The sequence below is a fragment of the Panthera tigris genome, chromosome B3, assembly GCF_018350195.1.
Source record: "Panthera tigris isolate Pti1 chromosome B3, P.tigris_Pti1_mat1.1, whole genome shotgun sequence".
Taxonomy (NCBI): Eukaryota; Metazoa; Chordata; class Mammalia; order Carnivora; family Felidae; genus Panthera; species Panthera tigris.
In genome coordinates, this window is record NC_056665.1 from 138,202,884 (window position 1) to 138,216,608 (window position 13,725).

Sequence of the window (13,725 nt, forward strand, 5' to 3'; positions counted from 1 at the left end):
GAATAGGGTCCACCATCTAAAAGTGCTCTACTTTGGGGGCACCTGGGTGGCTCAGTCGGTTAAGCGTCCGACTTCGGCTCAGGACATGATCTCGCGGTCCGTGAGTTCGAGCCCCGCGTCGGGCTCTGTGCTGACAGCTCAGAGCCTGGAGCCTGTTTTGGATTCTGTGTCTCCCTGTCTCTCTCTGACCCTCCCCCATCATGGGGGGAGAACAGAGGGGATTAAGAACAGAGCTCTGTCTCTCTCCGTCTCAAAAATAAATAAATGTAAAAAAAAAAATTTTAAAGTGCTGCACTTTGGATGACAAGTTCAAGGTCAACTTTTAGACTGTTCTCCCACAGAACAGCATGCCTTCCAATTCGGGAAAAGATAAGACTGTGTTATGTGCATTCTGGGGACCTACTGTCTTGTTCCTCTGTCTCAGGTGAGAGTGTTGTGTCCAGCCTGCCAACTTAATTAAGTTCCAGAAATCAGATCGCAAATTCTAAACCTGAAGCAGGTGTTTTTGGCAATTGTAGGCCACTGGAGCACACGTGTTTCACACTCACACTGTATCCCAGCGCTAGGCTCCAGACATGTCTGGAGAGCCTTCCTCCTTACAGACCCTGACTTGGACACTGGGGTCAGAGAGAGGGTTCACTGTATTTATGGTTTATCACTTCTACATTTTAGGTTCCGGGGGCTTTATTCTACTGCCCTGTTGCACCCCCCTCAACCCACCCCCCCCCACCCCCCCGCCAGGAGTGAGCAGTTTCAGCCCTTCCCTGAGACTCTGGCTTCTAGATTCCAGTGGTCATTTAGGCAATTAGTCATAATCCCGGGTGGGTTTACAAATTTACTGGGAAACCATGAAGCTTAGATTTCAAGACCCCCACCGCTACGTGGGTCTCTTCCAAGGTCCTAAATTTAAGTTTTATTATTTTTCTTAAAGAAGCGTCCTCCAAATTATATAAACTCCAGACTGCATGCAAAACCTAGATCTATTCTAGCCAACATGTAACACTGGACATGGAAACGCTGAAACGTACCCTTCTTTCCAGCAGAGACTTTACATTATTACATTATTAGGTTTTAAAGATGTGAGAGAATCTTTTACATTATGAACACAAAATACCGGAGCGCCTGGGTGGCCCAGTCAGTTGAGTGTCCGACTCTTGATTTCGGCTCAGGTTATGATCCCAGGGTCGTGAGATTGAGCCCTGAGTCAGGTTCTGCGCTAAGCGTGGACCCTGCTTCAGATTCTGTGTCTCCCTCTCTCTCTGCCCCTCCCTTGCTTGCACTCTGTCTCTCTCAAAAACAAATAGACGTTAAAAAATAATAAGATGGGGATAGCAATGGTACCCGCCTGGTAGACTTGTGAGAAGTCAGGGAGGGAACACCCAGAAAGCCCACGGCACAGTCTTCGCCCAGAGGCGGGCCCTCGGATGTTGGCAATCGTGACTGACCCAGGGCAGGAAATCTTAGCCCCTGCCCTGCCTCTTAGCGCCACGCAGTTCCCCAAAGACAGCCACGGCTTCTCTGAATCTGTGTCTGACTTTGTGAAACCCCCTCTCCGGAGCACTTGAGAGACTCCCAGGAGCCCCTGGGTGAGCACACTTCACAAACTGAAGTCCTGCTGGTCGTCAGGTGCCCTTTGTTGCGCACTGGGAGAATCTGGAGGCAGATGGATGGCCCCTCAACTCCTGGCCTTTCTACTTTCCCAGCGGCTCTTCAGCCCCGGAAGTGTCACTGGACTTTACCCGCTTCCCCGTCCGTAGAGACTGCCATCCCTCCCTCCCCCCGCCCCCAGCCGACCACGTTAGCCATGGAGGGAGCTGCTGGCTGGCCCATGGCGGCAGTGGTCGGTGAACCCTACTTGACCACATCTCTTTTGCTTTCTCCCCTCTGGCGATGGCTTCTCCTGGTGGGCGGCAGAGTGATTCAAAACATAATAGACCACGTGCCAAAGATTCACTACCTGGTTGCTGTGGACGAGTCCATTCACACCCTGGAAGACTTGGTCAAGGTACAGCTGTGTCATCCCATATTTGACGGCATTTCTTAAATTGTCTCACCCCCTGAAGTATAGCCATGGAATCGGGTACGCCGGCAAGACTGGGGGCCCCCCAAACGGAAGAGCCTTAAAACCAGAGTCACTATCTGCGTTTGCCGTGTGTGTGCTGGGAAATTTACCATCAAGATGGCCTCTCTCCAGTCTGCACGGAAGAAAGTAGGAGAGGCCACTGTGGGGACAAGACACACACGAATCACACACGGGGTCCCTAAAATGTTTCTGGGGACACTTGCCCCAAAGTACTGACATGGTCGGGTTCCTCAAACCTACTGGCAGCTTCCAGAGGCCCTAGGTCTGGGGCCGGGAGGGGTTCCCCTCTCCAAGCCAGGCCGCTTGTCAACCTGGAGCCCAGCTAGCACAGTGAGTGTGGCCTTCCTCCAACCATCCCCTGCTCGCCTTTAACATTCAGCTCAGATCTCCTCCTCTGCACCCTCCCTGCCTCCTTCCCACCTCCCCCAACTGGCCAGGCACCTCTTTTCCCAGCATCCCCTCCTCCAACTGCAGACTTTCCGCATAATCTTCTGTGTACATGTTTGCCACCCCCCCGCCCCCTGCCGCCCACAGACTGAGAGCCCCTTGAGAGCAGGGATCCGGCCTTACTCACCTCTGTCTCCAGTCCCTGGCCTGTAGTGGTGAACGTTGAATACTTGAATACTTGTTAACAAATGAATCAATGAATACCCTCAGTGCACTCCCCTCTGCTTTGCAAAAAAAAAAAAAAAAAAAACAAATATATATACACACACACACACATATACATATATATTCACTTATGTTTACATTCATTTAAGAAATTGTATATCAAAATCTTATAGGCAAGCCAAATAATATCCCTGTTTTTCTCTAACAGTGCATCAGTAAAAATACTGGCCCTGGGAAAATCCAGAGACTCCCCAAAGAAAATGCTTTCCTAACCAAGGACTTAACAGTAAGTACTGAAGAGAGTCTTTTCCAAAATGCATCGGTTCTTGGGGGATTTGGAGTCAGAACGCCTGACTTCCGGTTCCCCTTCGCCCCTCCTGCACAGCCAAACAGTGCACCCCAAAGCAACTTCCCTTTCTCTTCTTTTCCGAAAAACCCCCAGAGGTCCTGGTCAGAAAATGTATTTGAGAAATCTGATCCATAAATGCTTTACAGACGCCGACTGTCCTTTTGCTCTGGTCTCTTTGTGCAATTCACACAGGAACCTGGGATTTCTGATCCCGTCACCACAAAAACCTACACATCCTTAGTCAGCGGTGTGCCCTTGGAGCTTGCTCTAGGATATAATTCATTTTAGGAATAAATTGCATCAAAACACTACATTCGAGAATGTTTCCAAAGGGGCTGGTATCTCTGGTGGCCTCTGGGGAGCAGAGCTGGGTGGGTGGGGATGGGGGTCAAAGGGAGTGCTTTCCTCTACATTTGTTCTTTCGGATCTCGAGCCATGGGATTGCACTGTTCAAAGAATGGATCCAATTACAATTGGTGGGGGGAAAAAAACAGAAACCTTTTCCTGGGGCTTCCAGTATCTCTCTACTTCTTTGAGCTGCCGGGATGCTGCCTGTCCCTGAGGGCAGACACGGGAAGAGTTTAGAAGTGCCACAGAGGGCCACAGAGGGCACTCTGTCCACACTGAGGGCCGCCATTGATGGACATCCAGGTTTTGTGAATGTGTATATATTTTTCCTGTGATAACAGTGATTTGGGTCTGTTATGACTGTCAAAATGAAAGGCAAAGAAAAGGACTAATCTCTAATATTCCTTTATCCTGTAGCAAGAGTGTCTTGATCATTTACTGGTCAACCTGAGAATGGAAGCACTTTTTGTGAAGGAGAATTTTAACATTCGATGGCTTGCCCAAACGGGATTTGTGGAAAATATCAGCAATATCCTCAAAGAGTACAAGCAAAGTAGAGGATTATTGGTAACTATAACAATTTCCTGTTCCAACCTCTTTTTTTTTTTTTTTAATGTTTATTTGATTTTGAGAGAGAGAGAGAGTGCGCATGAGCAGGGAAGGGGGCGGAGAGAGAGGGAGACACAGAATCTGAAGCAGGTTCCAGGCTCTGAGCTGTCAGTACAGAGTCTGACACGGGGCTCAAACCCACGAACTGTTAGATCATGACCTGAACTGAAGTTGAACGCTTAACCGACTGAGCCATCCAGGAGCTCCTTCCTGTTCCAACTTCTAATTTGAGCGAAGTAAATGAAATGTTTGGTATGATTACACCAGTGAAAGTATTTCCTTTCTCAGATGTCCCAATTTCTAAATTCAAGCTCTTTTTCAAATTTGACCGACTTGTCCACGTCTGACAATCTAGGTGTCTATTAATTCTTGTCAATTAAGTATTAAACAGTTTAAAGTTAGATTAATGACTGTTACGCTTGACACAAATTGAACACGATAGCAAGCTCAAGACTGATGGCCACAGCACTGCCTATAAACAGAAAAATGGCAGGGGCTTCCTGGCTTGTCTGTTTCAGCCCTGGGTTACCTACGGGAGACTGTAGGAGAAATGGAAAATGGAAGAAGTCCAGTTGTTACTTTGATCTCTTCCTTTTGGCCAGGGGGTTCACTGGTCATTTTAATCACCACAGGTAGAGCTTCAAGGTAGATATTCTTATCTCCACATTAGAGATGAGGAAACTGAGGCTCAGAGAGTTTAAGCATTTCTTCAACGTCACACAGCTAGTCAGAGATTCAAACTAGCTAGGATGCAGACTTAGCTAGAATGGCCTAACGGTGGCATCTCCACACCACCCTCCCCGAAATCGGGCGTATATGTAGCCCTTGCCCGGATCCTTGGATTTATGCCAGGGAAGCATCCCAATGACGATAGTGGGTAATACATGAGAACGTGTTTTGAAAACCGTAGGGTAGCCCAGGAGGAGCAGGTGCCATCATAACCATAGTTACCACTGAGGGTGGGAACACTCCATAAAAGCAAGAGTGGTATCCCCATTGTGTCCGCAGAACCACCTTCTCCTGACAAGCATGCCCAGTTAAGAGTAAGTAGACGATGCGCGTCTTAGCGAAAGAAACGACAATCCCGTTAAGCATGTGAGACACGCACGGCGGCTGTACTGGGAGCCTATCCTGAGGCACCCAAGAACCCAGCTCAAATCGTTAAACTAGTGTCATTCTCTGGGTCAAAGGTAAAACAATGCAGTCAGAGTAGAGGTAGGACAAGACGCCTTGAAGAGATCACATGGTTCCCGATCGGCAAGACTGGACGCAACGGGATAGAGGGACCAAGCGTATCTGACACTTGAACCGTCTAGCCGGCCCTGGGGGCGTCGGTCCGGGTGGCGCAAGAAACTACCGAGGGCAGCGTAGACCGTGGCAGGCCAGGGGCATCCCAAAAGGTGGAGTCTTAAGCCAAAGGCTCCCGCGATTCCAGTCCCTTTCGCAAGGCAAAGTTGTCCCTGCTGCGGACAGGTGCCTCAAGCCCCCGGGACCAGACGCCAGTAAATAGCTCATTCACCTAACTCTTCATGCTTCAAACGCTGCTCATCAACAGCCCTCCGTGCCTGTCTGCTTTGAGGGAGCAGATGCCCCAGACATGTGTACTTGGAGTTCCGAGTTCAGGGGCAGCCATACGTCTCATTATTAAACGAATAAGCTGCCGTTCCGGTTTTTCACCCGGAGGAGGTGCGCCTTCCCCAGGAGCTCTGCCGCTGGCGGGTGGGCGACACGTCAACACGCTCAGTTGACAGCTAGACCTCAGACCCACCCAGGGGAGCAGCCCTGCCCAGCAAGACTCAGCTCGAGTCGCTCCCTGGGACCCCTGCCCCTCCGCGGCCCACCATCTTGGTTGCCACCTCTGTCCTAACAGACGTGGCCTTCTTGCCTTCTCGTCGCATAATATGATGGTATAATAACCGTGGCCAATTTTGTGGCTGCAATTACAAAACCTTTAAGCACACGGACGCTCTGCCACCGAAAATCCTCCCCATCAGCCTGACTTTAGTTACTAATCGCCTCACAAAATATGAAGCCTTGGTTGCACGAATGTTGTTTGGACCATTTTGGAAGAAACGACTGCCGCTGATATTTTGACTTCTGTTGCAAATAAACATTTACTCACTGGTTACGAATGTCACACGGCTTCTGTAGCATATTCGAGCAAGTTTCAGCAGCAGAAATTGTGAGGCTTTTTTTTTCCCCCAAATGAGCATATTTTTTAAAAACTAGAATAAGTTAACTGTGTTAAAAAGTAAAGGATACTTACAGACCAAGCCAGTCCAGAGACAGGACTCATGAGGCAATAAACTAAGCACCCGCACATTAGACCAGAAATTCTCTTTCTTTGTTGTCTTTTTTAAAAAAAAAATTAAAGTTTATTTATTTTGGGAGAGGGAGAGAGAGAGAAGGCCAAGCAGGCTCCGCATTGTCAGCACAGAGCCCGAGGTGGGGCTCGAAGTCACAAACCATGAGACCGTGACCTGAGCTGAAATCAAGAGGCAGACATTTAACCCACTGAACCCCTCCCCCCAGGCGCCCCAGTCTTTGTTCTCTTTAATGAGTAATATGGTAGCCTGTGACGCTCAAGTACTTTGTTCTTTAATAATTTTGAGGTGTTCCTGAGTACATCTTTGTGGAGCGCTGTGTCCCCCATGTTGGTCACATAATAGTTGCTCACTAAACACCCGCTGAATGAATTAGCATGAACGGCCACTCCCATCGGAGAGCAGCGCTGTCAGGATGATGTGGCGCTGACCATAAGGCCAGCAGCGGAGGAAGTGACTCTTGAGTCTCGGCAGAGAAGAGTTAGCCTGCAGGATCCAGAGACGTTCAAAAAAAGGCACCCCCCCCCAAATTAAAAACCAAAAAACCACTCCCGTCTAGCCACGGATCGTCCAAAGCTCACCGTGTGATCCTGATTCTCCTTTTTCAGCCGATCAAGATTTGCATTCTCGGTCCCCCCGCTGTGGGAAAATCTAGTATCGCCGAAGCCTTGTCTAAACACTACAAACTGCATCACATTAAATTGAAGGATGTCATTTCTGAAGCCATAGCAAGACTGGTAACGTTTCTAACTACTTCACTGGGAATTTTCCTATCTTACAAATGCTTCCCTTCATCTCGTAATAAGGAAGCCACTAATTTTACGTGGCATCCTACGGTGAGATTTGTTATTTCAATTGGATTTTGTTGTTGGCCCCAGTTACGAAAGCACAGAATCCCGCGGGACTTCCCTCTGTGAGATAGAAGCTTCTTTCATGGGGTTGCCCTTGAAATTCAGTCTGTCGCCAGCTGTTGCTTAAAAATATATCTTGTATTTTCTCTGTTGACTAGAACATCTTTAGGTTTTCTTATTCTTGATGTATGTTTCCCAGAGTATTACCAGACTATTTATTTATTAACTGCTCTTAAAAAAAGGACTATTTTCTTAGAGCAGTTTTTTTCATGTTTATTTATTTATTTTATGAGAGAGAGCATAACTAGGGGAGGGGGAGAAAGAGGGAAGGAGGGGGAGAGAGAGAGAGAGAGAGAGAGAGAGAATCCTAAGCAGGCTCTACACTCAGCACAGAGCCTGACACGGGGCTCAGTCCCACGACCCTGGGATCATGACCTGAGCCGAAATCAAGAGTCGGATGCTCAACCAACTAAGCCATCAGGCGCCCCTTAGATTTTCCATATATCCCCTCCCTCTTACACGTATAGCCTCCCCCTCCCCATTACCAACATCCCCACCAGAGTGATTCCATTAGTCACAGCTGATGAACTTGTGTTAACACCTCATTACTACCCAATGTCCACTGTTGACTTTAGGGTTTGCCCTCGGTGTTGCACACCCTGTGAGTCTGAACAAACATATAATGACATGTGTTTACTGGTGCCCTAAAAATCCTCTGTGCTCTGCCTGTTTATCCCACCTCCCCCACTGCCAACTAACTGCTTTTCATCGTTTTATTGGAAATGGTTGATGCTATGACATATCTCCTTAGACGATTACTAAAAGTCTTGATTTCTACGAAATGTGTTTCCTGAAAGTAAGATACAACCTGACACGGAGGGAAGTGTTGACTCTTAAGCGGTTCTGGCGTTAACACAGAAGTAGATTCTTCTCCTAAAACAGAGTGAGAGAAACCTCAAGGCTCTCACCCCCCTCTGTAGACACACGCACCCAACTTCTTGCACGACGGCTGTGGGTGGGCGTGGTCCCTACTTGGGCACCAGTCTTTTCCAGGACCACCTGCCAGATGGTTTGTGAGCAGCGGGTCCGTGGAGGGCGTCCTCCGACCCGAATATCCCTGTGGTCTATAGGAGACGATCGTCACGACTAAGGATGAAGAGGAGGAAGAGGAAGAAGGCGAAGAGGAGGAGGAGGAGGAAGAGAACGTGGATGAAGCTCAGGAGCTCTTGGACGGCATCAAGGAAAGCATGGAGCAGAATGCAGGTATCGCGCACCGCACGGCACTGCTCGTGGTGACAGGTTTTGCTTCCTTGTGAGAAAAGACTGCCTGCTTGCTATTAAAAGCAGAGTATGGAAAACATGACAACAAAGAAATCTCATTCATAATATTACCCACCCCCCCCCCCGAGGGAAAAATAACCATTAACATTAAAATATTTTTTTTAACGTTTGTTTATTTTTGAGAGAAAGAGAGTATGAGCAGAGGAGGGGCAGAGAGAGAGACACACACAGAATCCCAAGCAGGCTCCGGGCTCTGAGCCATCAGCACAGAGCCCGATGCAGGGCTTGAACTCATGAGCGGTGAGACCGTGACCTGAGCCGAAGTCGGACGCCCAACCAACTAAGCCACCCAGGTGCCCCAAAAATCACCATTAACATTTTGGTGACTCTGTGATCACAGGATGGGAAAGAACTACCTAAGATGATGATGATGATGATGATGATGATGAGATCAAATGGATAGTCATAAATATTTTATAAACATCAAAAGTCATTAATTAAAAGGCAAAGGACAGGGGCACCTGACCAACTGATTCGGAAAAGTGTGTGACTCTTGATCTCGGGGTTGTGAGTTTGAGCCCCACGTTGGGTGTAGAGATTAATTAAATAAATACAACTTTAAAAAAATGATTAAAAGGCAAAGGACAGGGGCACCTGGGTGGCTCAGTCCGTTGAGCATCCGACTTCAGCTCACGTTATGATCTCGGGTTCGTGGGTTCGAGCCCTAAATAGGGCTTTGCACCAACAGCGCGGAGCCTGCTTCGGATTCTCCGTCTCCTCTTTCTGCCTCTCTCCTGCTTGTGCACTCACTCTCTCAAAAATAAACATTTAAAAAAAAAAGCAAAGGACAAACAAGGAAAGTATATTTGCCACTAACATGATAAAGGCTTAATATCCTTAATATATAAAATGCTCAGGCAAGCCAATAAGAAAATCATTAACTCTTTAATAGAACAAAATGGATGAATAATGTGGAGCCATAATTCATGCAGGAAGAAATACAAATACATGGAAAACTATCCTTACCCACTTGGTAACCTTAAGCAATTTGCTGAACAAGCCAATCATGGTAAACCGTCACTTTGAACTCAAATTCTGGATTCATTCTTTCATCACCCCTGGACAGAGTTTCAGGCTGGTTCCATTGCAACTCCTCGATAATAAATAGGTAGAGTTTCTGTGTTTTCATGCTTTAAGAAGCCCATCCTGATCAAATAAGTGTAAGCTGGGTTTTGAGCGTAGACATCTCCAAGGGACTCAGCTATTTGGCAGAAAAGCAACCTGTAGAAGTTATCTGGAAACCAGAACCATTTCATTTTCGTACATTGATGGTCACGATCTTCCATCAGACTGGTTTTACTGGCATCATTTATAGACCAGTCCAATGTGTGGCCATTGGGCGCTTACCCAACAGAGTCTCTCCCCTCACCACCTCTCAAGCACATTTGGCTTCTTTCCTCTTACCTCCTGCTCTCATCTTGCTGGTCTGATCCTCCCAGGGTTGGGCCGGGCAGCTGGGAAGCAGGGAAGAAGGACGGAGGCGTCAGCCCCTGGTGACAGACAGCTCCTTCCTAGGGTTGCCCTTCCCAGACCCTCCCACTGAGGACCGCCCACTGCATCCCTTGGGGCACCTCTCTTGACTGGCCTCCCCACCTCTGGTCTTCCGGCACCCCCTTTTGCCCCTGCAGGGGGGTCCTCTCCCCAGACACTCATCTTCAAGGATTCTAGTCCGTCCACACCTTCCTCTGAAGTCAGAGTACCCCTCTCCCTCCTCCCCTTCCCCCAGGCCACTCAAGTCTGTTTTTTTTAAGGCGTGGAGGACGTGGTCTTATGTACACACACTGGATGCCCGCTTAGCGCAGGTAGCTGATTATCTGTGTGTTGGTTTCTGCTTTGGTGTCAGCCAGGCCGGGAGGAAATGGAATTTAGAATCCCAGGGCTGTCCCGGAGGAGAAGGAAGGTACACGGAGAGCCCAGTTTGATACTTTGAGAGAAAACACTGCCCCTTCCTCACCGGTGAGACGCTTGGGAGTCAACATGCTGGTGTTAGAGAGACTTACCGACATCCTGGTGCCCACCACTTGGGAGAGAGGAAACAACCCGAACTAAGACGTTCCGTTGTGAGGATACCCGCGGAAGGAAATCTGGCAAGGCACATTAGAGGGCGCAGGGCTGGGATTTTAAAGGATCTACAGGGGTACGTGACCACATGCACATGCACTGTATGCCTGGGGTGTAAGGCCGGAGCAGGGCGCTGGGAGCAGTGAACAGCGCCACCCCAGGAGGGGAGGGAGGATCCGGGCTGACGGGAGGCGACAGACCCTAGACAATACGTATCGGACAGAGACTTACGAATTGGTCTTTGCAAGAACCCAAAAATCGTAGCCAAAATGTGTAACAGGACGGGGGGAGGTACTGACTGGGTTCTCTTCATGCCCGGGGGGGAGACCCCGCCCAGCAAGAATGTCAGGGAGGAGCTGAGAACAGTCAGTGCATTGCTCAAGGGCCTGTCCTTGGCGGGGACTCAGTTCTTTCCCCAGATGTCAAGAGAGGCCAAACTGGGTCAGTGGCCTCTGTGTAGAGGGGCACTGGAAGGGAGCAGAGGACGTGGTCTTTAGCCAGCCACCTACTCACTTCCTACAAGACTGGAATAGTTCATTCAATCCTCTTTGACCTTAGGAAGGTGTTTTTGGTGTTTGTTTGTTTGTTCGTTTTTTTCCCTTCCTGAAGTGTGTCCCCGAATCCTTCCTATTCATATTTAGCTGAAACTAGGACATGGACCTTGATTATGTTTGGACAAAACAAGACCTTTGAGCTCATTGCACAGACCTACATAGAAATTTCCCAGCACGAGCAAGGGCACAGAGGTTAGCTGACTCTTCCCTTACATGACCTAATTCGTTATTATGTGATTCTAACGATTCCCGTGAGGCAAATTTCACAGTCCTGCAGTGGTCACCTCTGTGTCCTGCTAATTCCACTCCAGTTGGCCCCTGATGGTGCAGCCAGAATAGGGGCTTAGTTAAACCAGAATGCACTGGCTACAGATTCTTAGTGCTTGCTTTGGGTATTTCAAAAGCATTGTGGGACTATTGAATCTAGTTGGTGGGATTCCGGGTGATCACTGGACTAGTCTTTCAACTTTTCTGTGAGTTTGAAAATAAATATTGGGGGCGGGGTGGGGTGGAAAGGATGTATGTAAATGTGTCAACTTCCTAGTGTCTATCCCGTGCATGGATTTTTTTTTTTTTAACGTTTATTTATTTTTGAGACAGAGAGAGACAGAGCATGAACGGGGGAGGGTCAGAGAGAGAGGGAGACACAGAATCTGAAGCAGGCTCCAGGCTCCGAGCAGTCAGCACAGAGCCCGACGCGGGGCTCGAAATCACAGACCGCGAGATCATGACCTGAGCTGAAGTCGGACGCTTAACCGACTGAGCCACCCAGGCGCCCCTGGATTATTTTTTTTTTAACATTTATTTTTGAGAAAGAGAGAGAGAGTGAGCACAAGTTGGGGGCGGGGGGGGCAGAGAGAGAGACAGAGGATCCAAAGTGGTCTCTGTGCTGACAGCAAAGAGCCCAATGTGGGACTCGAACCCACAAACCGTCATGACCTGAGCCAAAGTCAGATGCTTAACCGACTGAGCCACCCATGGGCCCCTGCATGGATTCTTTAAAACCCTGGATGCAGCTATCTATTTTTGAACCGTGTTTTAGTAGTTATGAATATGGATTAATACGAACATTTTAAATATTACGTGAATGTGAAAGATACTTACAATTAAAAAAAAAAAAAAGCAGGTGGTGTTTTAAAGGCTGTCCAGTAGGCTGTGTTCATTCCTTTCAAAGCAGAAGTGATAATCCTCTGACAAGGAGCTCCACACTGCCAAGGTCGTGGGTGTATCTCTAGGAGGTAACAGTTCTCTAGAGAGAGGCACTGGGGCTTGGCCCTTTGTGTCCTCACATTCCACAATTATCAGAAACTGCTGCGAGAGGTCCCTTCTTGCATACTGAACACTCCTGGTTCTGAAACAAACAGAAATGAATGGCAAGGCTCACTGCCTGAAGTAAACCCAGGCATGCACGGAGGGGACCGTAGCCAGGTTTCTGAGGTATGTATGTGCCCCTGCCTGAGCAACAAAGCCTTTGAAAACCAGGAATAGACCGCTCAGATAAAGCTCGTCTTGGAATTTTGCTGAGTCCCTCGACATTTTTTTATTTGGCTTTATTTCTTTGCACCAGTGTGAACCTTACTGGGAAATAATGTCAAATCATTTCGAGGAATTTCATTACGCAAAATAACGCCTTTCATTTTTTTTTTTTTTTTTTTTTTTTTTTGGTGTCAGCCCTAACACTGAAATTTCTGGGAGACCCAATTAGTTTTGAATCAGTTACTGCCTAATGAGTCGTGCGGCGATGAAAGGCAGAAGAAAGAAGGGGTGTCTTAATTACATCATTTCACTGTCATTAATACAGTGATTAACAGAGACCAAAAACTATTTTGTATTGTAGACCCACTGATAAACTAAGAGTATGGGAGAAAGAGCTTTGGAGATCAAGGACTCAAACTTGCCAAACTCACGGTACTGAAATGCATACATTAAGCAATGTAAGGGCAGGGCCATGTCTCAGAAATGGTAGCTGTTCTATAATTAACAACAGAATAATAAACGAATATTGCAGTAAAGCTGCATCAAATTGTCCTTTAACTATTGGACAGCTACGCCACGCAATCACAATCGTAGGAACCCAGCATCCAAGGCTTGAGAGGGAATTGTTCAGCGGGGCCAAGGTCAGGAATGCCAATTGGAGAGATGGGTGGGGAGGGCGTTCTTTCCTTTCCTAAATCCTGCAGATTTAAAGAGAATAATGCCTTTAAGAGTCAGATCAAACTTGATTTTGATTTTTATTTATTTATTTTTAAAGTAATCTCTACGCCCAACGTGGGGCTCGAACTCACAACCCCAAGATCAAGAGTCGCACTCTCTACCAACTGAGCCAGCCAGGAGCCCAAGCTTGATGTTTATTCCAGTGCAGCAGATATTTACCGATCACCTGTTATTAATAAGTCATGTGTCAACAGCACACGTGGATACTATCTCACTTAAATCTCACAACAGAAACCTTTATTACTATGTATCAAGGCTATAAGGCTATGTATTAAGGAATAATATCAAAACAGAATTGAGGGAACCCTGCTGGCAAGTGGGAGCACTCTGGATGTCTCCACTTCTCCTTCAGCTTCACCCACACGCCGTCGCTGCGGAA

At 47.8% G+C, this 13,725-nt stretch overlaps 1 protein-coding gene across 1 annotated transcript in view; it reads left to right on the forward strand.

Moving 5' to 3' along the window:
* The window catches only part of AK7 (adenylate kinase 7), a gene marked incomplete at its 5' end in the record, with an annotated part of 69,348 nt that overhangs the window by 38,388 nt on the left and 17,235 nt on the right, over positions 1-13,725 (forward strand). Inside the window, 5 exons of the mRNA XM_042989278.1 lie at positions 1,915-2,005; positions 2,904-2,981; positions 3,810-3,959; positions 6,934-7,062; positions 8,307-8,439. Of these exons, the coding sequence (XP_042845212.1) occupies positions 1,915-2,005; positions 2,904-2,981; positions 3,810-3,959; positions 6,934-7,062; positions 8,307-8,439 (581 nt within the window). The remainder of the gene's footprint in view (positions 1-1,914; positions 2,006-2,903; positions 2,982-3,809; positions 3,960-6,933; positions 7,063-8,306; positions 8,440-13,725) is intronic.